Source organism: Peromyscus californicus, unplaced genomic scaffold (assembly GCF_007827085.1).
Source record: "Peromyscus californicus insignis strain IS unplaced genomic scaffold, ASM782708v3 Scaffold_5__1_contigs__length_169319896, whole genome shotgun sequence".
NCBI classification, from domain to species: Eukaryota; Metazoa; Chordata; class Mammalia; order Rodentia; family Cricetidae; genus Peromyscus; species Peromyscus californicus.
In genome coordinates, this window is record NW_026294573.1 from 50,562,021 (window position 1) to 50,589,129 (window position 27,109).

The 27,109-nt window shown below is 44.9% G+C and overlaps 1 protein-coding gene across 2 annotated transcripts in view; it reads left to right on the forward strand.

Moving 5' to 3' along the window:
* Positions 1 to 27,109, forward strand: part of Jak1 (Janus kinase 1) — a 121,611-nt gene that overhangs the window by 68,383 nt on the left and 26,119 nt on the right. The window contains exons 2-8 of one of the 2 annotated variants that reach the window (XM_052718889.1): positions 7,622 to 7,703; positions 9,816 to 10,014; positions 12,596 to 12,719; positions 17,223 to 17,376; positions 19,548 to 19,711; positions 21,340 to 21,679; positions 23,404 to 23,589. In XM_052718889.1, coding sequence (XP_052574849.1) covers positions 7,698 to 7,703; positions 9,816 to 10,014; positions 12,596 to 12,719; positions 17,223 to 17,376; positions 19,548 to 19,711; positions 21,340 to 21,679; positions 23,404 to 23,589 — 1,173 coding nt within the window. In that variant the 5' untranslated portion in view covers positions 7,622 to 7,697. The remainder of the gene's footprint in view (positions 1 to 7,621; positions 7,704 to 9,815; positions 10,015 to 12,595; positions 12,720 to 17,222; positions 17,377 to 19,547; positions 19,712 to 21,339; positions 21,680 to 23,403; positions 23,590 to 27,109) is intronic. The other variant, XM_052718890.1, reaches the window with a different exon arrangement.

Sequence of the window (27,109 nt, forward strand, 5' to 3'; positions counted from 1 at the left end):
GTATTGGTCACTGCAGTCATAGTCCCTAATGAGCGGATGCCTGGCTGTGCTGCAGGAAATGGGGTGGGGGTGCGTAGAAGGGTGGTTTCAGCTCTGCCTGCTGCTGGAGTCTGCTGGAGCCTTGAGTGTGTTCCATAGCACACCATTGCCATCTGCTCGGAGCTCTGCCTGCAGGTTAAAAGGGTAGCACCTTGGGCTGCATGTGTGGCTCAGTGGTTGTGTTTGCTTTGATGGGCTGGTACCCTGGGCTTATCTCCAGCCTTGAAGGAAAAAAAAAGGGGGAGTCCTTGTTAGTCATACATACTGATCATGATTTCTTGGCTGAGAAGTACTGGGAACTTTGTAGGGAAAACTTTTTTTTAAAATCCATTTTCTCTTTTTTTATCCAAGTTTTATACACACACACACACACACACACACACACACACACACACACATGTATATATAGTGTTTTTTTTTCCCCCCCGAGACAGGGTTTCTCTGTGTAGCTTTGCGCCTTTCCTGGAATTCACTTGGTAGCCCAGGCTGGCCTCGAACTCACAGAGATCCACCTGCCTCTGCCTCCCGAGTGCTGGGATTAAAGGTGTGCACCACCACCGCCCGGCATCCAAGTATATTTTAAGGCAATAGCCAAATTGCTTTAGAGCATAGAGTGAGTGATATTCTGTTTGGGGTTTTCCAGAACTTGATCTGTGTTGCTTGCTTGGCCTCCTGAGTGGTCTTCCATGAGGCTGTAGGGCTGAGAGGCTCTGACTCTCTTCTTCTGGGTACTGAGCTTTTAAGGAGTTCTGCAGGAAGCAGAGTCCCCACCTGGTGATGACTTGTGACCCTTGGTGTTGGTGCTAGCATGGTGGTCTTCCCCTCAAGCTCGCTATCACCCTAACTACTCAGATAAGTGACTGTTGTTTGTACCTGAGAATGCCAAGGGGTTAAAGAGGTCCAGGATCCATGTAAATGGGTTTTTGCCCCCAAAGAAATTTGTACAAATTTTAGGACACACAAATAAATTAGCACAAGTTAGCAAGGTGTGTGTGTGTGTGTGTGCGGGGGGGGGGGGGGGGGGGGGGGGGGGGCGGGGGAGAGCTCAGGGTCACTTCTTAATCACCAAAGTCATGGTTTCCTTCAGGCTTTGCCAAGAGGTGTGTCAGATAGCAAGGTTCCTTGAAGTCCTTGGTTTCATGACATTGCCTAAATTATGTTAGTGAAAAGTTGTGTCAACTTATAACAACATAGTTTCTCACATTTGCTTTGCCGGCCCCCCCCCCCCCCCCATGTATGTACTTGTTCATTTGTATGTGTACATATGTGTGTGGCGGCGGGAGGTTAACTTCAGGCATCCTTTTACCTAGGCTGGCCAGTGAGCATCACGGTTCCACCTCTCTGCACTCGTACTGCCTTGCCATGTTGCAGCCATGCCCTGCCATACCCAGTTTTGACCCAGGTGCTGCTGGAAATCTGAATTGAGGTCCTCATGCTTATGCAGCAGACACTTTGACAACTGAGCCGTCCCCCCTTTAAATCTTAAGAAAAAAAATTTAAAGCTTATGTAAATTTAAGAGAAACTGATCTAATGGCTGTAAAGCTTTTAATGTTGGCATAAGATTAGGGAACTCTCCAATCATCATAACAGTCTTGCACAGTAGTCAGTTTTTTAGTTAGTTTTATATAGGAAACAGAAAGTCACAGAGGTTAAGGAAGTACCCAAGGTCACATGGAAAGAAGCAGATCTGATCACTCAACCCAGGTTGGGGTGACTCTCGGAGGCCCCGACTTCTGCTTTCATCTGTAGAGAGCCCTAGAGATCATCTAATGCTTTTTCATTTTGCAGAACTTGAGCCCTGAGAGTTAGGAGGCTTGCTGAAGACCAGGCAAGTCCTGGTCACTTGTCTTACTGAGACAGATTGGCACAGACTCTTTCGCACCCTTCCCCACTTCTCTCTAACGTCTACTCCTTCCTGCCTTTTCCCGTGTGCTCGTGCCCGGTTCTCCTGGTCCAAGCATCTGCTGGGGCTGGGGCTTTTCCACTCTTCTGGCCTCTTCTAGAACGGTTGCCCAGCCCTCCCGCACTCTCAATCTTGATTGCTCCAGTCTGGCAGCTGCTCCTCTCCCAGATGGCTTCCCAGCCCAAGCCTCAACTGTGCCTTCTTGACTGCAGTCCTCACTGCCAGTTTTTGGTATCCTAGTGCATCCTTCTCCAGATGCTGAGGCTCCTGTTTGTCTTACCAGCTGGAAATAGACCTCAGGGTTTTGGTATGCATGCTTAGTCTCTGTTCCCATGTTTTGTGTGGGGATTCCTTGCAGCCTGCATCTTTTCCAGAAAGGAACAGGATGGCAGCAGGGGCACTGGACAGGGAGTTGTGCCACTTACTGGCAGTTGATCATGGGAATGTCCTAAGCCAGGTCTTTTCATCTGTGGAAGGGACTATGAATCCTGAATGTGGTCAAATATTTGAAAGCCCTTTTAGGGACAAAATGTGTAAATAAATGCTAGGTTTCATTGTCATGGTGCTCTCAAGTCCCTTAGATGGGTGTTTAAGAAGCGCTGACTGAAAGACAGGTGTCTCTGTCCTGCCCATCATCTCTCCTCTACTCCCCCAACCTCATTCTAGAGACAGGGCCTCAGTATGTCATCCAGGCTAGCTGGGGATTTGCTCTGTAGCTCTGGCTGGCTTCAACCTCATGACCCTTCTGTGTCTTCTTCCTAAGTGCTGGGATGATAGGCTGTGCTGCCAGGCCTGGCCCAACTTCCCCCTTCTGAGAATCCACTCCGGTCACCATGTTTTTGACCCCAAGGAAGGCAGTGGAGATGGCTTCACTAAATCTTATCATGGCCTCTTTAATAACATTATAGATACATTAATGGCAATTAGTTTAAAAGAAAGAAAAGTAAAGCCGAATCGAGCTGCTTAGCATCTTGGTACAGTGTGGCTTTTAGGAAGACACTGACTGACTAATTAAACAGAGTACTGTTTGCTCTGGTCAGAGACCTCCTCTTGGCTAAAGCAGGCTCTTTGGGAACAAGGCAGAGTCTGACCCATTGACTTGGCATCGATCATTTGCTCATCCCTAGAAGTTTATTGTAAATGAAGCAGCTTTTACTATTGTGGCATATTCCTGGAATCGCTACTATAGTTAGAAGTGAGTGGTTCTTGTGACAGGGATGGCATATAGAAAAGCCATAATTCTGACTCACTGACAGGAAAAAAATGCCAATTTTGTAATTATATTATGTCATTCTTTTGGCCGGAGTCCAGCAGCTTTACAGTGTCTTGCTGAGCTCTCAGCAGAACATTACCCAGGTCTCAGCCAAGTGCTGGGGGGTCTTGGGAAACAGCCCGTGGTGCTGGTGGTTGGTGGCATTGTGGTGTGACTGGAAGAAAGCAGATGGTTTTCCTGAACTGTGTGAGGACCTAAGAAAGTTCCATGTCCAAGCAAGGTAGACTTGTGCTGAATCACTGGAACACTGCTTCTCCCCGCCAGGGTGGCAGGGGCTGGAGCTGTGGGCTGGAGCACAGTCAGGGTGGTCAGTTTAATGACTGATGCTCTTGCTTGTTTTGAGATAGGGTCTTGCTGTGCAGACCAGGTTGACCTCAAACTCACTTTGTAGCCTAGGCTGGTCTGGAATTTGTAATCCTCCGAGCCTCCTGGGTGCTGGGTTGTGTAGGCCCTCAGCACCACACCTAACTTAAAGGCTTTCTCTCTGACAGTTTTAGAAGGCGTGTCATGAGATCAGTGTCCTGGATGCTGTTAGATGGAAAACTACTGAAAAGCCAGAGGAGACGGGATATTGGTGACTGTAGAAAGAGCAAGGTCCTCCAATCAGGAGCCACACATTTGGACTCTTGTCACTCACACTGATTAGCCCCACATGGCTCAGGCTTCCCACACATTGAAGTGCCCAGTGGTTTGCTCTGTCATAAACTGCAGATGCTTTGTGCATGCTGGGGCTCCTCCTTGGCTGGCACTGTATCCCATAACTGTAATTAGATGAGCAGAACTTATGATCCACATATAGGGCTTCCTGAGAGTAGAAGTCTGTTGGATGCTTTATGTGTAATACTTAGCTTTTGCCAGTCTGTGAGATAAATGCTATTTTATCTCCCCACTTGCACTGGGAATAACAAGGTTCAGGGATGCTAAGTCATTTGCCTGGGAAGCCAGATTTAAGTCCAGGTCAGTAGGACTCTAGCCTTTGTACTTGACCCTCAGCATATTGGACTGCTGCATGGTACCAGGCTTCTCTTTGTCCTATGGCTCTTCCCAGCAGGTTCCCAGCCCAGAGTATTCAACATTATAAAGTTCTCTTTTCCTTTTCTCTGAGTTTTTCAACATTTTATCAGTACTTTCTGCTTTAGAAAGGTCTTTGATTTCTTAAAATAATTCACTGTAGGTAAGACAGTGTCTTATGACCTGAAACTCAGTGTATAGAACAGGCCGGACTAACTCAGAGAGAGACTTCTGCTTCTGCCTCCCAAGGCATGTAGCATGGCACCTGGCAAGGCGGTGTTTTTAGTGAAAATAGTCAGGTTCATGCATGGTTTTATTTAGATTCTTCTATTTTATTTGCACCGTCGCTCGGTCTTTTTGCTGCACAGTCTGGCAGTGTCTTTGTCTCAGACACTCACCTCTGATGATGGTATTCTGGAACATGAGAACTGTGAGGTAAAGTTTCTGTTTTGCCCTCTATCTAAAATTCAGTCATCTGTTTATCCTTTACACAAACACTAATACTTCAGGAGCTGTCTGGATCGTCATATAGCAATTGCTGGAACTTTTCCTGTTTGGAAATAGTTCTGAGTTGGTTGCATTCTGACTCACAAACTGTTTTGTTTGTTTTACTTGTCCATCAGTCAGAAACTATCAGAGGTGCTTGCCACTTACATAAGACTGTGATAAAGAATTTAAGAAATCTACAGAACCTCTCTGATTTTCCCTTGCATAAACCAGCACCAACAGACTTGGTTGGGCCACACAGTAACCCTCTGCCACTGAATGAAGGCTATTTTTTAAGTCGTTGCTGGTATAATAAGGGGGAAGAGTTTACTGCTTTCACTCAGACACTATGGGTTGTTTATCTTTATTGTTCCTGTTTTCTAAACTGCTTAACATCCACTTGAAATCCCCAGTGAAGTGTGTCTTTTAAAGGCTGTTTCATGGTTCCTGCTGGTCTGTGCCTCTGGCACTGAAGACTTTGTAATAAGAAACTTAACTCGGTTTCCAAAACCAAAGAATGATTTTGCTCCTTTTCTACTTCCCCTACAAGTGATCAGGTGAATCATAGTTGGGTTTATTTTCACAGAAATGTGTCTTGAATGAAGCCATTGTACAAATGTAACACCAAAATTACTTGTTATCATGAACAAGGGCAGTCATCCTTTCTTGAAAGTAGATCCAGGATGCTATCCTTGAAAAGCTTAGTACAGGTCGTAGCATGAGTTTTAAATGTTGTGTATGTTATTTTTATTATTAGAATGTCAGTTTTCTGAGAGTTCGTTGTATTAATTCAGCATGCAAAACATCAGAGTAAATTGTCTACGAATCCCATAGCTAACCTTGTTTCTCAGAGTTCAGGCTAGGCCTCACGAATCCAAACTGCATTACTGTTTGCCAGCAATGCTGGAGGTTCATCTGAAGATGAGATACGCTGTGATTCAGGATAGTGCTGTTTGCAGCAGATAATGAAGAACGGGAAACCAAACTTCCCGTGCTTAGAGGTTGCAATGATACCCTGTTGTAGGAGCAGGTTAATGACTTTAAAGCTGTGTGAGGCCCAGGAAACTCTGACTCTTCAGATTAAGTACTACATGACCTAATGGTATATATTTAAAAAACTTCGGGGAGACCTGCAGAAGAGGGGAGGAAGGATTGTGAGAGTCAGAGGGGTCAAGGACACCACAAAAAACCACAGAATCAACTAACCTGGGCTCATAGGGGCTCACAGAGACTGAACTGACAACCAGAGAACCTGCATATATATATCAGCCTTAAGTACGAAAAGGATTATGCAGTAGCCCCCATGGACAGAACCTAGGCCTGGTGGGACTAGTAAAATTTCTTCTGCTCTTTTAGAGGGCTCTGAGTCTGTGACCCTCTCCTGAAGTTGAGTTCCTGGTCAGGTTTTGTTTGCCGTGGTAAAGGCATGCAGCTGTGTTTCTAGCAAGTTTGCCCATGCCCAGTGAGAAGGACTAGTCTAGGTTTCCCCAACCCGGTGCTTTCACTCCAGGGCCTTTGCACGTGCTGATGCTTTTGCTCAGACTGCTTCCGCCAGTTGGCACTTTTACCCTCCCTCTCCCACTCCCTACATATCCGTCTCAGTTCTGTGTTACTGCCTCCCTGAGCCCCAGGCTCTGTCTGTCCCAGTCCCAGTCTGTACTGTCTGTCTCTGTCTCTCTGGCTGGTTCTGCTGTTCCTGCAAGTTGTAAGCTCCATGTGGGCAGGGACCACCTTGCTCTTCTCCTCAGCCAGTTCTTTTTCTAAGATGGAGAGCCATGTAAAGTGAATGGAAGACATCTAAATGTGGCTTTTGAAGTCCCACTTCTGCACAAAGCACAACATTGTTATTTAGTTATTTTCTAGTGACTGTTGTCACAAGACAGTGTGTCTACTCATAGTCTTCAAGAAGTTGTCATGTATTCTTATTTATTTTAAAAGCTGAAGGCAAAATGATTTGTTATTTGAGTGTTTTTGAAGGTATTTGTATCCTAATTGCCAAATCAAAGTTGTCACATCAAAATTCACACTCATATTTCCTGCCTGGCCTATTGTTACTACTTTTATAAGTGTTTTAAAAACATTTTCTGTGGATTGAATATTTTTTGCTTGAGTGTATGTTTGAGCATTGTGTGTTTCCCTTGGATCTCAGAAAAAATTGTTGGGGCCCTAGAAACTAGAGTTATGGATGGTCATATGACACAGGTGGGTGCTGGGAACTGAACCCGGGTCCTCTGCAAGAACAAATGCTCTTAATCACCATCAGTACTTCTGCTAACTCTCAGGCATTGTAGAAAGGGTTTTCTTACTCTCTCTAGCCTATCACCCAGTGGGTGAGAGGAGCATAAGAGGTCCTGTGGTACTCTTGCTTTTGGATTCTTATTCCTGCTGTCTCCCATAGTGATGATGTAAGATGATGGGGACTGCTGCTAGCCCATTTTCATCTCTTGCTTCCTAGTCCATCTCTGCTGCCAGGTACTGGCCAGGGCTGTACTTTTCTTCGCGCAGATTCTGACCAAATGTGCTCAGTAATAAAGAGAAGCCAAATGTGAATCCATACGTCAGTTGGCAGCTGTTCGTTGGCAAAAACACTTTGTAGGAATGAGCACCTTTGGGCATCTGAACTGCCAGTCACAGGTCAGGGGAGAGGTGTCCAGAGCTGTTCTTAGGACAGGCTACTCTATACCACGGAGCAGAAGCTCTGGCTTCTTTTCTTGGAACAATGAAACATCTTTGATTTTTATACTTGAGGTTGTCTCTGCCATCCTAATATCTCTCAGTCACCTTCTATCCCTTTTCCCCAATGCATTTCCCTTCCTATGTAGGTTTTGCTTTTTCCTTAGTGAAAATACCCTCTTATTTCAAATATAACCACCTCCAAGTTGGTTGATTGATTGATTTTTGTCCCTAGATCAGCTCTGAATGGACTTTGGGAAGTAAAGAAGAAAATCCAGTCTGCTTTTCGGGAACACTGGACAACCGAATAAATGCAGGTATGCACGTTTACCTTCTGGGTATTTTCTTTTGAGGTAGGACCTTACTTTGTGGCCCAGAGTGGTTGTGAACTTGAGATCTTCCTGCTTCAGCTTAACCAGTGTTGGGATTATATCTGCACTATTGCACTAAACTGTGATTTTCAGCCTATAGGACTGTCTATACTCTGTCCTCTGATTATTAAAAAAAATGTGTATATTATTCATTCCCAGTTTTGTATATGCTGGCTTAAACAGTCTGTGCACACCAGAAGCTCCAGGAAGTTAAATTAAAGTTTCTGTAACCTCTCCTGGCTTGCCACACTGTTAACAGTTAATTGTCTGTTCTCTTGGGTATCTGTGCATATTGCATTACCCAGAGGACCCTAACACACCTGTTATGTTTCAACAGCTGTAGAGACAACTTGTACGATGGGTCCTCTCCTGTCAAAAGTTGTCAGTGGGCATTTTCTTTCTGTTGCTAATAGTGCCATGCATTGTACATGTACAGTTTGTATGGATACCTAATTGTTTCTTTAGAGTTCTTTTGAATTCTTCCTCTGTTTGTCTACAAAGAATCTCTAAGACAGAGGTTTGTTTTGTCTCACGTTGTGAAACAGGCTTAGAATACTGTTGATTTTCATGTTGTTATCTGAACTACAAGGTGAGTCAATTAGCTTAGTTTTTCAGCCTGATTTCAAGTAGATTCTGGTTTTTAGATTTGTTTTGGATATTATAAACTAACATTGAATGCCTTTGATTTGTAACAGTGAGACCCATTTAAATGATCTCACTTCCTGTCATTATGACAGCTAATAGACCTTTTCCTATTTGGAGACATCCTTGTATCCTTTCCCAAGTACTCACTGTATGCAAATCTCTGTGCTTGTTACTGGGTATACAAAGACGAATACAGCTCTTATGCTCAGGGAGTTCACAGCGGACAGGTACATGCGTACGATGACCATAATACCTAGTGTGGTAAGTTTAGTAACACAGGAGAGATGGCATCCAGCATAAGGGTACAGCTGGACTCAGGCTTCTTGGAGGAAGTGTCAGTCTGGACTGGTTTGCCATGAAAGCTAAGAGGTGAGTATATTAGTGGTAGAATCAGCATATTTGAAGACCGCACAGGGAGCAGTATGGGTGGGGGTGAGGAGACAGGGATACCTGGTGGCCTGGGTTTTAAGGAGCTAGAAGTGAGAGGAGATGAGGTGATGGGACCAGCTAACCAGGAGATAAAGCACTCTTTCAGTTTGAGACTAGTCTGCAGAAAATGGGCAACTAGTGGAGGATCTGATCTGATCTGTATTACAGAGATAAGACTTGGAAACTCAAGTGAAGCCTAGATTGGCAGGCAGGAAGGAAATAGTTTGAGGCAGGAAAATGGTTGGGAGGTCATCCATCGGTGTTGGGCAAGGGCTGAAGGATATGTGAGGTTCCTCTTTTCCTGCAGTGGCCTTGCCCTGGGCTCAGTCCTGGGACTGCTTTGGTCCTGGATCACTTGTTTTGAAGGCCTTGTGAGTGATTTTCTTGTGTCTTGCCCTGCACAAGATGCCTGTCCTGCTTCCCTCAGGTGATGGAGGCCTGTTCCGAGTCATCACTTTCCGTGGCCCTTCGTGTGATTTATACGAGTGCATAAGTAGTAGTCACTTTGTGTACACTGCCTCAGATGACGACAGGAGCACAGAGACAGCATGGCCTATGTCTTCACCAAGCTTCCTGTTCTGTAGGGGATAGACATGAGATGGAAAGACCGATTCTTTCTGTAGATAGTTTAGAAGTTATGTGATCCCAGCAGAGGCAGCAGTATTCTACTGATGCGTCAGTCCTTTAACACTATTGGCTCCAGATGAGAGCTTACTTTTCAACTACAACTAGTGTACAAATAGAGAAAACAATTCAAATCATGCCTAAGATTATTCTGGTCCTTGGGAATATAGTCTGATTGCTTAGTTACCATGCATAATTAATCATTTCTATGGTTTCATCTCACTTGTAATCCCTGACCTCGTTGGTATTTAGGATGGAAAAGGGTAGCAGTTCTCATCCAGCACCACAGATGCCTGCCTGCTTTCCTTCATAGCAAACAGCACATGGAATGACTGCATCGGCTTCTTTTCCTCCTTACAGTATCTAAATATAAAAGAGGACTGCAATGCCATGGCGTTCTGTGCTAAAATGAGGAGCTTCAAGAAGACTGAGGTGAAGCAGGTGGTCCCTGAGCCAGGAGTGGAAGTGACCTTCTATCTGTTGGACAGGGAGCCACTCCGCCTGGGCAATGGACAGTACACTGCAGAGGAGCTGTGCATCCGGGCCGCTCAGGAGTGCAGTGAGTGCTGGCTGCAGGGCTGGGAGGCTGCAGGGCTGGGAGGCTGCAGGGCTGGGAGGCTGCAGAACTACACTCTCCAGAAGCACATGTGGACTCTCTTCTCCTTTTATTTCTGCTGAGAACAAGGTATACATTCTGGAGGCCAAGGTTCTGCCTTATTTCCTAATCCTGGATTTTACTTCACACTGAAAAATGGCATATTCTTCCTTTATCATTAATAAGCTAGCTATAGAATACCAAGGAATGACCCTTGCCTTCTGTGAGGCTCAGTCTTGGGGCCGGCTCATTTAATAGTTCAGGCTGTTCTAGAACTTAGTACATAGCTCAGGCTAGCCTCAAAGCTGTATTTCTCCTGGCACCCACATGGGTGCTGGGATTGTAAGCGTTCACCATCACTTCCAGCCAAAGCTCAATTCTCTTTTCTCCTACATATCTGTAATTGGAATGGCATTAGCACTAGTTGAGGTGCTGTGTAAAGCACCCAGTGCAAGTGTGAATGTGAAATCAGTAGTACTGTTTTCTAATATACTCCTTAAGTTTGGCCTATCTCTCTGCTCTGGTCTGTTCTCCCATGGGTGCTGGGTTGAAGTTAGAATCTTAGGGTTGCCCTGTGGCTTGGTCATGCTAGACTGTGAAAAGGACAGTAAGGGAGTTCATCGTCTCTTTATAAAAGTGAGATTTGTTTATAAAAATACATATATATGAAAATGCCATAATGAGGCCCTTGTGTGCTAACCTGAAACTTAATAAACCAAAAAAGAAAAAGTGAGACTTGTTACTTAACTTTAGCCTGTTACCTTGCTAGGGTGAGAAACCAGAGCACCTCACAGAATAGATCTCTGTTCATAATCCTTGCAACATGGAGGTGCGTTAGTGTTTGCCTACCTAATTTTAGATGGAAAGTAAGGCCATAAAACCATAAAACAGCCACATATCTCATCGACTTAATTTATTGACATTCATTGGAATATACACTTAAAACAGGTAGATTTTTATAGTTGTAAATTGTATTCCAATAAAGCTGATTGGGAAGGATTGTAGTAACTCTTCTTATGGTGATGAAGTAACTCACAGTGATGCTGTAGAGCCTGGTCCATGCTCTTTGAGAGCAACATTGTGGGGATGTTGTCAATAGTTTAAGATCTTTTTAGTAATACGGCTTGTCTGGAGGCTCCATTTACTTCCCAGTACACATCTTTCTGCCTAAAGTGACTGATATACCAAAACACCAACAAAAGGAGAGAGGCTTATGTATGGGGAAGAATATGTTGGCTCTTGTTTCCAAAGGAAGATGTGCTTGGAAGTAACTAAAGGGAAGACTTTCCTCTTTGTTTCCTTTTTCTTTTTTTACGTGTGTGTGTGTGTGTGTGTGTGTGTGTGTGTGTGTGTGTGTGTGTGTGTGTGTACGTACACGTACATGCACGTGAGCACACATGGGTGGAGATCAGAAGACAGCTTGCAAGAGTTGGTTTTCTCCTTCCACCATGTGGGTCCCAGAGACTGAACTAAGGTCATCTGGCTTGGGGGCAAGTGACTTTACCTGCTGAGCTGTCTTGCCAGTCCACACTTTTTCTTCTGAGAGGCACAGATTGAAGTGATGGAAGAGGATTTTGAGATGCCCAGGCACCTGTAACTTCTCAACCCAGGGTCCAAACTAGAAGAGGCTGTAAGGGTCAGGAATGGCCTTGTTAATGCCTCTGTTGTTTCGGGAGAAGCAATCTTTTTATGAGGGTGGGAGTGGAGATGTTAATTTACGATTACCATTTCTTAACTTGAGATCTGGCTAGTGCTAAAGATAACAGGAACAACTGATCATTGGCACTCATATCCCTTCATTCTTCCGTTGGAGTACATGTGTGTGCTATCTCCTGATGGCCCTTCCTGATCTGGTTTCTGAGCATGCTGGTTATTTTTAAAAGAGCAGGTAGTAGAGTAGGACACCCAGCACTATTGGGCCAGCTTTGTTAAGAGATCTTCTTGCTAGTTAATGCCAATAAATACATTTATGATAGTATAAAGAGTACTTAGTGCATTTAATTATTAATGATTATACATTTTAATCACTGGCGAAGTCACTTTGTTTATCCTAATATGCAGTTTGTATGGTGGCCAGGAACTTCTTTGTGTATATGATTGTATGATTACAGAGTCAGAATTGTTTAAACAAATTATAGGAAGCAGATTGAGGAATTCCTACATTTCTCAGATGTTTCTTCCTTGCTGTGATTAAAAAGATGCACAATCAGGTAGGATCTGTGGACCTCTGAGATAGCCCTTTTCTTTTTTAATCAGAATTTGGTAAGACCCTGTAATGAGAAATGCTACCAAATTTTATTTTTAAATTGCTTTAATTTGGTTTGCCAGGAGCCATAGTACATGCTCCTGAGGAGCTATGCATGTTCTTGATTAGTATGATTAAAACTCCCTGAGTGAACATAATCGAGAGTTGTATCTGCCCCGAGAGGATGAGGTGACCTAGATTGTTTCTGGATGAGAGAATTTTTTATCTTTGCGTATGTTGCTCTTTGGAAACAGGTGACCAAATGCATCTGCCTGGCTCTTTGGTGTGCTCTTTCCCCAGATATTTCTCCTCTTTGTCACAACCTCTTCGCCCTGTACAATGAAAGCACCAAGCTCTGGTACGCTCCGAATCACACCATCACTGTGGACGACAAGATGTCTCTCCGGCTCCACTACCGCATGAGGTACAGCACACAGAGCTGTTGCTAGTGGGTTTCGTCATGTTATCTGGGGCAGTGTTTGGCCAGGGCCCTGAGTCACTTAGGAAGAAGTACTGGAGTCATTGTGGTTTGTAACTTTTGTATTTGCTTGGTATGAAAAGGGACATCTTGCATGGTAGAGTGTGATTTAAGGTGAATTGGATCACCTCTGCCACATTTTATAAACATGATACAAAGAGTGTTTTGGATAGAATCTAGTCCTCTAGCAAAGTTTTCCAGATGGTGAGTCATGATTATAAGTTTAACATAGTGGGTTATAACCAGAACTTGAAAAAAATAGAGGGAAAGAAACAAGAAACCATATATAGAGGTATAGATCTCCTAAGCTCATTGTATTTTAAGACTTGTGAGGTATGTTATAAAATGTATTTCCTACTGAATGCTGTGGCTAAGAGGCATTCTGTACACCACCTGAAGAGGTGACAGAGATAAATTCTCAGTCTTACTCTCCAGAAGTTATGCTGTGACCTCCTGAGGACTCTGGACTGTCGTTACTTTTATGCTTTTTGTTCTGATGAGCCTTCCTAGACTTTCCCCCAGGTCACGAACTTTGTTCAGTATCCCAAGACCACATAGACAGCTGGTGCTGCCATCGGGGCAGACTTTAGCCTTGTCAGTGTGTGCAGGAGCTGCTGTGGAAGTGCAAGGCTTTTGGATAGCAGTGAAGCCCATGTGAGCATGTGGTTAGCCTAGAGCCAATTAGGAGGCCGGTCCCTTTTTGAAAAGGGTCTCGATGTGTATAAATGTGGTTAAATCAGTAGATAGCTCAGGTGCTAAGAGGGTGTCAGACCATGCTGGGAACTCCTTCCAGCTGTACCTCCTTTGCAGTTTGGTGGCACCATTCCGTCTGGTGCTCACCTTGTGTGGAGAGCGGTGTGCCTCTCACCTCAGATTTAGGGGACTTGTTAGCCCTCCCAGCTGAGTCTTCTCACTACACTTTGATTTCTTTTTCTCACTCTGATCTTACTTCCCACAGCCAGGGGGCTGGTTCTGTGATCAAAACTGGAGATAGACCTGCTGCTGGAAGTCTGGACATGGACGTACCCTTGAGTACGTACGTTCTGATTCTCTCCCCGTAGGCGGCTAGACTTAGGTCAGAGTCCAGCATGGCAGCATCGAGCATTTACAGGAGACCTGAGCTAGCCTGACTCAGCTCTCCTGTTTTCCCAGTGGGAGAGCTGCTGAAGTTCCTCACTCAGTAAACCATCTTGGCAGTGCCGCGTTGGTAACTGGTTGCCGCGTCTCCGTTTCCTTTGTGTTAGCTGCAGGAAGTACCCAGAGGCCTCAGTGCACTGCCAGTGCACTTCAACAGGATACTGCCTTGTGCCACAGTCTCTTTGAAGTTGGCGAAAGATACCACCCTAACTCAAACATTTGCATTCGAGCAGTCTACAAAGAGCTTGAAAGCTGGTGATCTAACCACTGAAGAAGAGCAAGAACAGCAAGAGAGCAAGTGCTGGCCGCTCCTTCAGTGGCATCCCCGCTGTATTTCAGGAAATAGTCTTGCCCTTTAATCGTGGTTTTTGTTTTTACTGAATGATTTGGACAGTTAGTTATGATACATGTTAATGTAAGACAATCATATTCTTTATTTGTTTTCAAGAAAAGAAGCCCTTATAAGTGAAAATCACTGACTTCAGTAAAATTCTGTAGAAACCTAAAAACTTTCATTAGGTACAGTGTTTAAATGCAGACTTCGAAAAAAGTCATCTCTAGTATTGTTTCTCAGGAACTTTTTTTTTTTTTTTTCCCCTGAGACAGTGTCTCTCTGTATAGCCCTGGCTGTCCTGGAACTCACTCTGTAGTCTAGGCTGGCCTCAAACTCATAGCGATCCTCCTACCTCTGCCTCCCAAGTGCTGTGATTAAAGGTGTGTGCCACTACCATTGGCAAGGAACTTTCAAGGTGTATCTGGCTGATCTGTTGCTCTCTCTTTCCCATTATTCTGAAAAGGAGCATGGGCTGTAAGAACACGACACTTACTCCCCACACTTTTAACTGTTACCATATTATCAGGATTTATATATAAGTTCAGGAAGCTGCTTGGTTATTTTTTTATTTTACAGTAAATTGATAATTTTGAGAATTTTATAGTTATACTGGAGCTGGCCCGGTCAATAAAGTGCTTGTGAGGATATGAATTTGGATCCTCACCCAGGACCTACATAAAAACCCAGGCAAAGTGGCATGTTCTTGTTTCTAGTTTTATTAGTAATTAGGAAACTGTTAGTATTGATAGTCATCTTTTATTTTTAAATATGGAACACTTCACAGCTTTGCATGTTATGCTTGCACTGGGTCCGTGTAATATTCTCTGTATTTGTGCTGACAAAGTGAGCACCACCTTTTTTTTTGAATGGTATCTTGCCAAGTTGTGTAGGCTGGCCTTGAACTTGCAGTCTTCCCGCAGAAGCCTCCCAAATACTGGAATTGTGAGCATACACCACAATTTAAAGACGTTTGGTCCTAGATGAATGGGTTGGATTGGTTCAGAGAGTACCTGTCCTCAGCGCTTCTCTCGGCAAGCTTGCAGGGAAGCTGCCATGTTGAACATAATGCTTGTGGTTGTGTCGTGGTCTTACCTACCACTTGGCAGGATTTACCTGGCCTGTATTCTCTTCAGCCAGATCTCAGGTTGAACTTTTGTAGCAGGCCAGGTGATTCACTCCTTACTTCCTGCTTACAGAAGTGTGGAACCTCACTGACTCCTCTCTGGTGTACTCTGTTGCTCCTGTGAAGAGTACTGTAAGGCCTGGGCCCACAGAAACACTCGCCACTGCATTGGTGGGTCCCCTTGGCTCTTAGTGTAACTGGAATCTGGTCTCCTAGAACGTACATGGAAATAAGGGAGAACCTGTCATCTGCTTTGGTGACCCGGTGTAGTTTGTGCAATGTGCAGTTCTTTCTGCATGCAGGCAACACTAAAGCCCAGACTCAGTCTCCCAGTTCCTTTCATGATCTGCAGAGACGATGGGCTGTGCACAACCTCCGGAAGCTGCAAAGTACTGATTGTTACTTTAAAGGAATGTGTCCATCCTTTCCTTTCCATGTTGACTGCGACTCCTTGAGTTCGTTCATCACTTACTGTTTATCTGTCAAGCACATAGTTAGCACCTGCTATATTATAGGCTCTGGGGCTTTGGTGCGGAGCAAGCCAGCTGTGGCCTCTGCTGCCAGGGAGCTCTCACTTTGCCCACATTGTTTCAAGATGTACCTGCTTGTTTCCTGGCCAATTCAGCTCATCTTGTTCTTTCAGAAGCATCTTGTCTCATCCATGTACCTACTTGCAGTCTGTATTCTAGAACCAGGAATGTTCAACCTGTAGCCTGCAGGTTGTGTGCACCCCAGGATAAGTTATTATTCCAGACAAGTTACCTATTAAACATGGTGTTAACGGCTCATATCACCAGGGATCCATGAGATGTTTACATTTTATTTTAAAACCCAAATAACTGAGTTTAAATCTAGGAGTTGTAAAATGTAGCTCTTAGCAGATGTTTATAGAGGAAAAGAGAAGTATGTGGGGACTGTGAAAGCTACAGTATAGTTCTGCTTATGACATGTGTCCCACTTCCTGTTGTTTTGTGTTATTGTGGGCAGGGAACTCACAGAGGGCAGAGACTGTGCCCGAGAGCCCTCTGTCTCCTGTCCTGGCTCTTTTGTTGTCTGCCTTTAATAGGAGCTCTTTACGGTGGGAGTTATTGCTTCTCAGTGACATGGTCTATTTGGGAGACAGCCCCAGACAGAGCTGAGTCTACAGCCTGTGACAACTGAGCAGAGTAGCTCAGCCACTCTCCCAAAACTTAAAATCCATCCTGTTTCCCCAGCAGTGACAGACCAAAGTGATAGTGAGTCAGACTTGCAGTGTTCGGTCACTTCGCCTCAGTGGACTTCAGTTTTCCCCATCTGCACAAGGAAACAGTGGAGTTTCCCCGGGGTAGTGCTCTTAGGATTAGGTGGTATAAAGCTGTAAAGTGCTGTGCACTTTCATCAGGTCACCACAGCTGATGCTTTTGTATTTCTCTTTTGAAGCCTTGCTCATTGTAGAATGCATCACCAATTCAATAACAGCCAACTGGGACCTAAGAAACACTACTGTATTAGTGTTGATTGTAGGACAGAACTTGATTTCAGAAATGGTAGGACCAAGAATAGAAGGACAGCCACGAAGGACTAGAGCTGTAGGTAGCTGCTAGTTGTAGGCAGCAAGTGTTTTTACCTAGGGAGGTGTGATCAGTGTTAACAGGTGTCAGAAGAGCTGTCCTGTGATCACTAGGACATTATCCTCCTGACCCAGAGGAGGTGCTGAGGTACCTTGTACAGCACACTTGGGAGAGTGAGAAGGTGTTGCTCAGGGTCATGAGGGTTGTAGTGCAAGGCTTGTGTCTTTGGTTTCCACAGCTTCAGCCCAGGCCAGCAGTCCAGGGACTCTTCTGCCATAGTTGACATTATTCCTACCGTCTTTTAGGTTCTATTTTACCAACTGGCATGGAACCAATGACAACGAGCAGTCTGTATGGCGACATTCTCCAAAGAAGCAGAAGAATGGATATGAGAAGAAAAAGGTTCCAGAAGCTACCCCACTCCTCGATGCCAGTTCTCTGGAATATTTGTTTGCGCAGGTAGGAAGCTTGAGCCGGGAGGCCTGCAGTTCGTGAGGAGAGAGAGCTGATGGGGCTCAGGGTCCTTGGTGGCACTTCCTGGCTCGTTCTGTGTAGCCAGGGAAAGTAGTATGTTAACCAAGGAGCTGGCTCCCAGCTGTGGGTTTTCCAGGCCAGCCACTCTCCTTTCCCCTACTTTCTGCCACTTTGCTGGCCTCGTACCAATTCGTTTATGTAACACACTGTTTACTGGGTGTCTGTCTTGTTTGATTTATGCGGTTATGTTTGCCAAGACGCTGGGTGCTTGAGTGAAACGACATGGTGTCTGTGTGTACCATTGTGTACTCAAGGGAGACAACAAGAAAGAGTGAGTTTGTAAATGATACGTAGATACCCTGCATCAGAAGTCATGGGGCCAGGCCTGGTATCTGATACCTGCAACTCCAGAACTCTAAAGACCCCTGCTGGGAGTTTGAGGTCAGCCTGGCTACGCAATAAGAATCCCTCTTAAAGGAACAGACTTTAGTGATAGAGACTGTGGGGAGGCTTGAACAGGAAGAACTCCCAAAGAGAGGAAGAGTGTCCAGCTTCAAGGATGACGTCATCCTTGCTGTAGACTCTCACCTTCAGGAAAGCCAGCTTCTCAGCATAGAGTTCCTTGAGTTAGGTGTATAGACAGTCACAGACTCTCCCTTCTCTTCCCAGGATCTCAGCTTCAGGTTTTCTCTGCTCCTCAAGCATTGTTGGTGTAGATCCTTGTTCATTTTCAAAACTTGGTGTAACTGGCCTGTGACCTTTCTTTATTACCTGAAAGAAAAAGTCCTGTTGTGGTGGACACAAGGGGAACTGCAGCACCCCACCCCACCCCCAAACAAAACAAAAGCGTGAAACTGAATTACTTTCAGAGAAAACGAGTGTCTCAGTAGAAACCTCTCTTCTACTCTGTCATTCTCTCTGCAGCAGTGAATGTGGGGACGGTAATCATAATATGTTCACTACTTGGCTCCTGTTTTTGTTTTAATATTCAGTTATAATAGTGTTTTAAAAGTTAAATGAAGAATAAACACAAATATAAAAGAAAAGGAAACCTCTCTGCAGACCCACCTTCACCCAGGCAGAGCAGCGGACATCCACCTTCCTGGAGTGGCATCCCTAGCAGAGAGTTGGCACGGCTCTTGCAGTGTTGGGGACAGTGCCCTGGAGTCAGGGTCAGGCTTACCTCAGCCCTCGGCTCCCACGCCACTCTGGTATTTGACTTCACTTTTTTGTAAGCACCTACCATGAGTGATTGCTGTTTTTCTTCGTCAGAATGGACCCTCCATGAGGTCAGAAATGTAGTTTCTCCATTGCTAAATCTCTAGTGCCTAGGAGAATGTCCTGCTCATCATTCCATTCCTCTCTACCAGGACTAACAGGGCTGTTGTGAGGACTAAGGTGAGGTAAAGTAGGGCTCACACATCTAGCAGGGAGGTTAGGGGTTGGTGAGTATGAGCCTGTGCTGGCTCATAATTGCTCTCAACAAGGCTAGTTATGGGTACTGGTTTTTAGTCTTGTTTTATATTTTGTTTTTAAAGTCCCCATAGTTTGTGGAATGCTCTACTCTCCCCCCATATGTGAGATAGTGTATTCTGGCAACATTTTTCTGTACTAAAAATGTGACTAACACGTGTGGGACAAACTAATGGTTTGTGGTAATGATGCACTGTGAATGTGACTCCTTCCCCTTTCCCCAAACCCACATCTGAAAGGGAGCTGGTACCCTGCCAACTCCATGCACACGGTCCCTATACTAGGCTGGCTGGTAAATGGCTGTGAAGCTAATACAGTCGGCCCAGTGTCTTCTGTCTGTTTCTGATGCAGTTCAGACCTGATGTAGACTGTGTATGGGCATTGTTTATGTAGAGAGCCCCATGACAGGGCTTTATGATTTTGTGCTCTTCACCAGCACCTTGACAAACAAGTACTCAATAAACACTCACTAAATGTTTATTAAATGAAGTAATCTAGGGAGAATATCTTCTTAACTGCCTTGTGCTCCATTGTAGTGGAAACAGCCTTGATACTGGAGACACTCTGATTCCTTTTCTTGCTGTGTGGCATTTTGACCATCTTGATCCTCTCAGGATCAATATGGGTGGCTCTTGAAGCTTAGGTGGCAGCTCATTTTTTTTTTTCTCTTCTCTGATCCCCAGGGACAGTATGATTTGATCAAATGCCTGGCTCCCATTCGGGACCCCAAGACAGAGCAGGATGGACATGACATTGAGAATGAGTGCCTGGGAATGGCTGTCCTGGCCATCTCCCACTATGCCATGATGAAGAAGCTGCAGTTGCCAGAACTTCCCAAAGACATCAGGTAAGCCTTCCTGCTAGCCTGAGTGGATAGCGGGGACATGTTATTGACTTGGGACATTAGTTTTGGGGCAGGGTCTTGCTTTATGTGGTCCAGGCTGACCTCAAACTCATGATCTTCCTACCTCCGCCTCCCAAATGCTGGTGTTCCAGGCATGTTCCATCTCACCTAGCTGTAACGTTATTTCACATGCATTCATACTTCCTGTTTAACCGCTGCAGTGTTTTTCTGACATCTCTCTGCATGAATCAAATCTTTGAATATTTGTACAAAATAGCACTAAAATTGTGGCCTGTTTTTTTTATGCTGTTCAAGACTGTCAGGAATGGGAGCTAGAGTGAAGTTTCTAGGCAGATGAGTGCTCTGCATGCCCTCCATACTTCCTGTCCTTCCCACAGTGACAATGCTGTCTGTTGGAGTACCTTCTGTAGCCTGTACTCAGTGGCCTGGAGCTGGTTCTTCTGATGTGAGGAATGGTCAGTTATTAGTTACAGAAAATTGTATTAAGATGTGGTTCAGTCTATGTAATTTCAGCCCATTTATGAAATTGAATTGCCTTTCCACTCACCAATGAGCCATAAAAGACAACCCCAGCTGAGCATGGTGGTCCATCCCTTTAGTCCCAGCACTTGGGAGGCAGGGGCAGAGACAGGCAGATTTTTGAGTTTGAGGCCAATCTGGTCTGTATAGCAAGTTCCGGGATAGCCAAGGCTACATAGTGAGACACTGTCTCAAATAAAACTAGAAAAAGAAAAAACAATCCCATTTTTTTTTTGGGGGGGGGGGGTTTCAAGACAGGGTTTCTCTGTGTAGCTTTGCGCCTTTCCTGGAACTCACTTGGTAGCCCAGGCTGGCCTCGAACTCACAGAGATCCGCCTGGCTCTGCCTCCCGAGTGCTGGGATTAAAGGCGTGCGCCACCACCACCCGGCAACAATCCCATTTTTAAGAGCTTATTTGCAAAAGATATAGCTCAGTGCTAGAGTCTTTTGCTTAGTATCTGTGAGCACTTAGGAACATCCCAAGTACCACAGAAGAGGTACTAACCCTCAGGTGTACCCCTCCAAAATGAAGGGAGGGTTCTTTGTGGCTGTATTATTTATGATAGTGGCATAAATCTCATGAGGTTACTTCTATTTCTATCTTTTTTTCAGAAATTTATTTTTATTTTATGTACATCGGTATTTCGCCTGCATGTAGGTCTGTATGAGGGTGTTCGGTCTCCTAGGAATGGAGGAGTTAAAGATAGTTGTGAGCTGCCATGTGGGTCCTCTAGAAGAACAGTCTGGTTTTTTGCGTGTTTTTTTTTTTTTGGTTTTTCAAGACAGGGTTTCTCTGTGTAGTTTTGGTGCCTGTCCTGAATCTCGCTCACAGAGATCCGCCTGGCTCTGCCTCCCAAGTGCTGGGATTAAAGGCGTGCGCCACCACTGCCCAGCTGAAACAGCAGTCTTAACCACTAGTAAGCTATCTCTCCAGCCTATGTCTAGCTCTTTGTAATTGTCTACATCCATGGTCCTCTGGGATTAGATCCTGTTTTTTCACTTGCCTATACATACAAGGAATGTCATAGAGACGTATTTCTAATCATTTCTTGCTAACTTGTATGTAAAAGTTTTTTTCTATTTTCTTTTAGCTACAAGCGATATATTCCAGAAACATTGAATAAATCCATCAGACAGAGGAATCTTCTTACTAGGATGAGAATAAATAATGTTTTCAAGGATTTCCTGAAGGAATTTAACAACAAGACCATCTGTGACAGCAGTGTGTCCACACATGACCTGAAGGTGAAATACCTGGCTACCTTGGAAACGTTGACCAAACATTATGGAGCTGAAATATTTGAGACTTCTATGCTACTGATTTCCTCAGAAAATGAATTGAGTCGCTTCCCTTCGAATGACAGTGGCAGTGTTCTCTATGAAGTCATGGTGACTGGAAATCTAGGGATCCAGTGGCGGCAGAAACCAAATGTAAGTGGCTGTGGGTGTCTGATGATGAAGAAGAGAAGCTCCTATGTCACTGGTGTGTGCTCTGGAGCCTGCCAGAATCACTTGTTTGCGTGACCTCACCCCATAGGCTAAATTCAATCACCTTGGCTGGAGGCCATGTATTACTCATCCCTCACATCCTAACTGAGCCATAGTTGAGGCAAGAACTGAACCTCAGCAGGCTTTTGGCTTCACAAAATAGATAACTGCACTTGTGTCATGAAGCTTTATTGAGGTGTCTGTTTTGTTGTACTGAGGATGGAATCAAGGGCCTGGAGCATGCTACGTACCCCTCCCTACTTGGTGTCATTACAGTGCTGGAGTCAAATCTAGGGCCTCACATGTTGAGGCAAGTGCTCTACTGCTGAACTATATCCGAAGCCGTTGGTCTTTGCCAAATGAGGTAAAGACAGGAGTTTAAACCTAAGAGATATGTTCAAATTCCAGCTCCACTCCTATGGTTCTGTGGCCTTAGGAGGGTTAGTCTACCCATATAGGTACATAGGACTCATCTGTTAACTTGTCCCTTAGTACCTGGGGGCAGATATTGTCGCATGATTCTGTGCAGTACCAAAATCTGTGGATGCTCATGTCTCCTAGATAATGATGTAGTATTTTTTATTTATTTAGCCTTCTGTGTACATTTGTTACATCTAGATTGCCTTATAATACCTAATGTTATGTAAATCCTACATAACTAGTTACACTGAACTATTTGGGGAACGATGACAAGAAAAGAGTGCAGGTGGGTACAGACACAGCATTACAGGACTGGCAGTTTGCTCAATGGCTATTGAATCTTTGCTCACAGAGTTGATGGATGTAGAATCCATGAAGTCAATGGGCTGACTACAGCTACTGTTGTTGAGAGAACTAAATGGATGGCATGTGGGCACAGCCCCCGACTGATAATAACTGTTGATTGAATTACTGTAGCGCATAGCTACCACTGCAAGTAGTGATATTGAATGTAAGGCTCCTTTTCTCCCCATGCTTGATTTTCATGCTAAAGTAACAATACCATGACCAAGGGCTTTCTGCATAGTAGTTACGGTATAGGTAGGCATGTACCTAATCTCGTGAAGATTAAAAGTTGGTATTTTGTGGCTGGGGAAATGGTGACTCAGAGATGGTCTGACTAGTTAAGTAACTGGTACAGACAGGAAGTAATGTGGAATCTGTTCTGCAGAGCTCGTGCTAGTCAACTAGATAAACTCATGCAGCTGTGTATTCTTCAGTGTGTCAGTTGTTGAAATACGGATTCATATCATCTCTTGTAAAGCCTCACTATTATAAAGTCAAAACATTGGCAGCAGGAGGAACTTGAGTTTTGCCCATTTGTGTTGGGGAAGATCTGCTCTCTGCCTGTGCTGAAGCACACTGTTAGTCTGGAAATGAGGAGGCCTGTGGTTGGTGCATGCATGCCCATTATGTCCTCTCCAGCATCAGCATGCATGTTGTAAACTGTGGAAGCACTTTAATCTGGATGCTCATTAAGGATTATTGGGGAATGAAATCCCAGGGTTCTCTGATAGGGCTCCATCATTGTCTCTAAGCCAGTGGTCTCTGAGTTGCTCTGACTTTGGGTATGCTGACTTTCTCTTCCATGGGCCTTGGCCCTTTACAAAACTGCTTGAAGCACTGACCTTTGACCAACAGAAAATGAGAAGGCTAGCTAAATCCTGTCACTTTTGTTATCTTATCAGGTTGTTCCTGTTGAAAAGGAAAAAAATAAACTGAAGCGGAAAAAACTGGAATATAAACACAAGAAGGATGAAGAGAGAAATAAAGTCCGGGAAGACTGGAACAATTTTTCCTATTTCCCCGAAATCACCCACATTGTAATAAAGGAGTCTGTAGTCAGCATTAACAAGCAGGACAACAAGAACATGGTAAGCCTGCTCCGGAGCTGCTCAGTCTGGCTGTGCTGATGAGAGAGAGAGAGAGAGAGAGAGAGAGACACTGCTGAGGATGCCTGCACAGCTACTACTCTGTGGCCCAGGGTTTCCGGAGTGCCATTCCCAGTTCAAGGTCTGGTGACGGTTCCTTTTAAGCCAGAAGTCCCATTGCCAGGCTCTGTCAGTGTGCGTCACAATTAGACTGGCACATCCCAGTACCGTGCTTGGTTCTTGCAAATGTCCATCTGCTTTAGGGTTTTGAACATTTAGTTTACAAAAACAAGTGACAAGGAGCCAGAGAGATGGCTCAGCTGTTAAGAGTAATTAAATAAAATAGTTATCCTTTCAGAGGACCCCAGTTTAGACCCCAGCATTCATGTCCTGTGATTCAAAACCAGCGCTAAGAAATCCAATGCCTTTTTCAGGTCTCCATGGGCACATGCACACTTATGGCAGGCACACACACACACACGCACACGCACACGCACACGCACATGTGGATAGGAAAGAAACAGAGTGAAATCAGCCCTGTATTTATTTTGCCACGTTAGTGTGGTGGCCAGAGGTGCATGGAGGTCTGTCCTAGACAAGGGTCTGCTATGTGATGGCTCCGCCCTGGGACTGGTACCCGACTTCTTCCTTAGATTGTTCTGCCAGTCTAATGCCTCCCAGTCTCCACCTCCCTAGGCAGTCTATACCTCTCAGGAGTGTCTTAAGAGCCTGGTCCACTGCACAACCAGACCCACATTCCCAAACCCAGGAAATAGCAACTTCCCACCTCCTCAGTACTCTAGACAAGGAGCAGGAGGCAGTGAGGAGAGGAGGCTCTCCAAGGCCAGGGTCCCTACCTGCCCTGCTCGTGCACTAGACCCCCACAGCAGAGCTGGAGCCAACACTTGGCTTCTTTGCCTTTTATTTTGTTTTCTGGTCCTTCTGTCTTTCTGCTGTCTGGGCCACTCTGTGTATCATTGTCAGTCCCTAAAGCTTACTACTGTAGGCTCTGGTTCTTCTCCAGTCTATGTTAACCATAAATTAATCTCTGATTTTAAAAGGAAAAGATAGAGCTCCCAAAGGCTGCCAGGCAGCTGCTTTGCTGAGCTGGGTGGGTCATCTGAGATAAAATGGTGGGAAGCCACACTTGGCACACAATTACACTTTAGGCAAGTGGCAGGCCACAGAACAGCCCCACCAGGGTGTCAGGCACACCCAGGGACTCTGGGAGAGCAGAGAGAATGTCACCTCACTGGAGGACACAGCCTAAACAAGCAGGCCACCTTGTCAGGGAACATGGTGGCTGCTCTGCCAGATAAACATGTTTCTGTTGTGGGAGGTCACCTCTGATGTCACATGTTGAGGACAGGCTAGTGTGACAGGCATGTTACAGAGTTTAGGGCATCAGCACCAGGGAAATACCTTGTTTTCCTAAAACAGTGTCAGAAAGATAACACACAACTCAAAGGAAAAGCCTGCTGAAGCAGCTCAGGACACGGGTCACATCTCCTCTCTAGAGGCTGCCTTTCTGACAGCCTTCTGGAAAGCAGTGTGACAGCAGATGCAAAATCCTTGAAAATATTCCCATAGGGCTCCATTTAGGAACCCAGGGAACATGTTTTCCAGAAACCATGCGAGAAGCAGATAGATAGTGGCTTATAAGTAAGCATTCAGTTCATCAGTATTTACAGTGTCAAAATACTGCCAACACCCTAGGTATAGAAATAGAAGGCTCTGGAAAATGATCAGTTCATCCGAGTAGTGAGATATTATATAACCAAACTGTTAAAACAGAAAAGTCTGTAAATGGAATAAAACAGAATGTGAATATTGATCTATAAGCTAATCCTGATAGACTTCACCAAGTTTTTGGAGGTTAGCATGCATGTGCATATGCCGTTAGAACAGATGATCCATCTTCACGGTCTTCTGTTTGTGGTAAGATGGTGAGTGGCTGTCATTTTCTTTGTCTACCTTCCCCTTTTTCAAATATTAAAACCAATAACTTTGTCAGGAATAAAAATGTAGTTAAAGCAAACGGCTGGTGAGATGGTTCAGCAGGCATAGACACTTGGCCACCAAGCCTGAAGACCTGAGTTCAATCCCAGGAGCCACACACAGTAGAAGGAGAGAACTGACTCCAGAAAGTTGTCCTCTGACCTCCACATGTGTACTGTGGCATGCATGTGTTCATGCACACATATATGCATGCACACATAAATAAATCTAATAAAAAATTTAAGAAATAGAGAAATAGAAATGTTGAGAGATGTTGGGGGAAAAGGAGGAAGAATCGTGTTATTGATACCTCACCCCAGGTTGTAGATTGTGAAGAGCCTGTATTTTTGTGTCTTTAGAGCAGTGGTTCTCAACCTGTGGGTCACGACCCCTTTGGAATTTGAACAACTCTTTCATTGGAGTGCCTAAGACCATCTGCATATCAGATATTTACATTATGATTCATAACAGTAGCAAAATTAGAGTTACGAAGTAGCGATGAAAGTAATTTTATGGTTGGGGTCACCACAACATGAGGAACTGTATTAAGGTGTTGCTGTTGCTCAAATCTTAAATGGTCTTGTAATAAAAACCCATAGCCTGGTATTGGGGTAAATGCTGAAAGATCAGAGAGACAAAGGAACAAGCCACTGCCACGTCTCACCTCTAACTCCTCAGCCTGAAAAACCTCAGCCAAAAAAGCCTCTAGCTGAAAGGGATGCTTCTGCCGAAAAGCCTTTAGTTCCTGTCTCCTCATGCCTTATATACCTTTCTCTGCCCAGCCATCACTTCCTGAGATTAAAGGTGTGTGTGCTTCCCAGTACTGGGATTAAAGGTGTGTGCCACCACTGCCTGGCTCTGTTTCCTCTCCTCGACTGAGTCAATCTCATGTGTCCAGGCTGGCTTTGAACTCAGAGGTTGTAGCATCAGGAAGGTTGAGAACCATTGCTGTAGAAGAACTGTTAGATTAGGGGTGTCAGTTCAGTTTCAAATGGGGACCTGAGACTGCAGTAGAGAGTCATAGGGATGTGTATGGTACTTGATATTGAGAAAGTGGCAGGATTTGTCTGAGGCTGCCTGGCTGTAGGCCACACTTCTGCCAGTGTCATTAGGGCTTCTAAGGAGTCTCCATCCCCAAGGAATCTGAGGGGTGAGGGTGGTGGTGGCAGCAGCAGCTCAGTGGTCTGCTTAGTCACAGTGGGCAGCCTTGTAAGACCACAGCGGAGTGGGTTTACAGTTTATGAGCAGCTCCAGCCTGTCTGAGCTGCCAGTCACATCTGGCACCCAGTTAGTGCCCCCATATTGAAGGTCAGAGTTCACACTAGGCACGCAGGCCTCTGGGTCTGCCAGGCTACCGTGCTGCAAAGGGAGCAATCACAAGGAGGGACACTAGGAACACCTGTCTCTTGGAAGTTGGTTTTCCTTCACCGACACCAACACTAAGAGCCAGGCATTTCCTGCTCTAAGGACCTGACAAGTGTCAGCTGTTTTATTTACCATATCACCTCAGTGGTGGTAGTCATTC